We start from the raw sequence: 1642 nt of genomic DNA, 5'->3' as shown, positions 1-1642 counted from the left end.
TGTGCCATAGCAATGATCGCACAGGAGTGTGGAATTTCGGCAGCAATGAGTGGGCGTTAAACAGCATCGTTTATAGGTCCATTGGAGAGCACATCATACTAATTAGTAATTTAATCACGTCGTTTACGGTAGATTTCCATACTAGGGGGAAGTGGGTAGGGGAGGTAAGGGTACATGAAGTAATAACAATAATAATAATATTTATTCCCAACTTGTGGGTGGCACACCGTTTGGCGTGATCATAGTTTTACGGCCAGAATGGAGCATGACTGAGGGATTTGTGGGTGTGCGGATTGCACAAAAAGAGAACAATGTCACAAACAGTGGGGAATACCCGATGGTATGGCAATAATAGGTTATTTCCCAACTTTTTGGGAAAAATGGGCATGAGGTTCGACCAGATCAAAGGCAGTCAGGTGGCATGATCTAAAACTGAGAACCATTTCTGGCCATGAGTGACCCGAGATGGTCAGGCAAACGGCCGGAGTCACAACGAGCAAAAGTGGAGATGGAGATAGGATTATTCAAACTGGGAGTACATGACAAGTTTTGTCCCAAAAATGTGGTTTAATCTGAAAGCAAGCAGACTCACTGGCTGCACTGTTGTGGGGATGTCAGATGCAGGCGAATAGGTTGGATGGGGACAAGTCGCTAATCTATAGGTCGACCCGAACTCCGTATAGGGATTTGAACTTGTGCAACAGGCAAGTCGAAATTGCAGCAAGAAAGCCAGGTTAGCCAAATCTGAGCGAAAATTTATTGGGTAAGGGAGAGCTCATCCCAGAGACGTGGCCGGATGGGAACTGCTCGAAGTTGTGGCTACAGGCTTGAGTGGGCGAAGGGTTGCGGTCGAGCTTCCGGTGAAAATAGTTGTGGGAGTGCCATCTCACTGAGTATGACAGTGCCATGCCATCATCACACTGACATGCTTCGGTTTATGGACAACTCCGTAATGGTCGTCAAGGGTCTGAGAAGGGATACGTAGTTCCGTGATGAGACGGAGATTGACACAGGGAGTCATGCAGGTGTAGGCTCACGGATAATTTCCCTTTCATTGAAGGACCGTGTGAGTATAGACCGGGCACCAGCCAGTTTGAATGAATAACAGCTCTAATGGGCGTTTGGGCAACTGCGGACGAGGGTTGAAGCTTGGGAAGAGGGGCGAAAGGAGATATAGAATGACTGTCAGCAGTGACAGTGGACAAGTGAAAAACGGACAGGCGACAGCTTCCCAGATAGGTGGTAGGAATCGTAGCTTAACTGAGTTCTACTACATCAACCTAACAAGAAAGTAAGACTAAGGATCACCAATCGCCGAGTCTTTGCTGTCAACTCCAGAAAACGAATGGTGCATGGCAAAAAAGCCATCAAGTGCTAGCTGTGACTGCTTGGAATCAACCTATTGGACTATTCGTTCAAATTCAATCACCTCTGTCCCCATCCAACCTAGCCCCTACACCTGACTTCCCAGCAACAGGGCAACCAGTGAGTCTGCTTGTTCGCAGATTGCACCATATTTTTGAGACTAAACTTGCCGTGTTCTCCCAATTCGAATTATCCCATCTCCACCTTCACTTCTGCTTGTTATGAATCCGGCCATTTACCCAACCGCTCAAGGTCACTCATGGCCAGCAACGGTTTT

The 1642-nt window shown here is 47.3% G+C and overlaps 1 protein-coding gene across 1 annotated transcript in view; it reads right to left on the bottom strand.

The window, feature by feature from the left end:
* Nucleotides 1-959: 959 nt before the first annotated feature.
* T265_04958 (hypothetical protein) overlaps nucleotides 960-1642 on the bottom strand; it is a gene marked incomplete at both ends in the record, with an annotated part of 5112 nt that continues 4429 nt past the window's right edge. Inside the window, one exon of the mRNA XM_009169835.1 lies at nucleotides 960-1148. Within this exon, the coding sequence (XP_009168099.1) occupies nucleotides 960-1148 (189 nt within the window). The remainder of the gene's footprint in view (nucleotides 1149-1642) is intronic.

The sequence above is a fragment of the Opisthorchis viverrini genome, assembly GCF_000715545.1.
Source record: "Opisthorchis viverrini unplaced genomic scaffold opera_v5_89, whole genome shotgun sequence".
Classification (NCBI taxonomy): domain Eukaryota; kingdom Metazoa; phylum Platyhelminthes; class Trematoda; order Opisthorchiida; family Opisthorchiidae; genus Opisthorchis; species Opisthorchis viverrini.
Note: the sequence above shows the minus strand (reverse complement) of the source record. Positions and strands in the feature narration are given on the sequence as shown.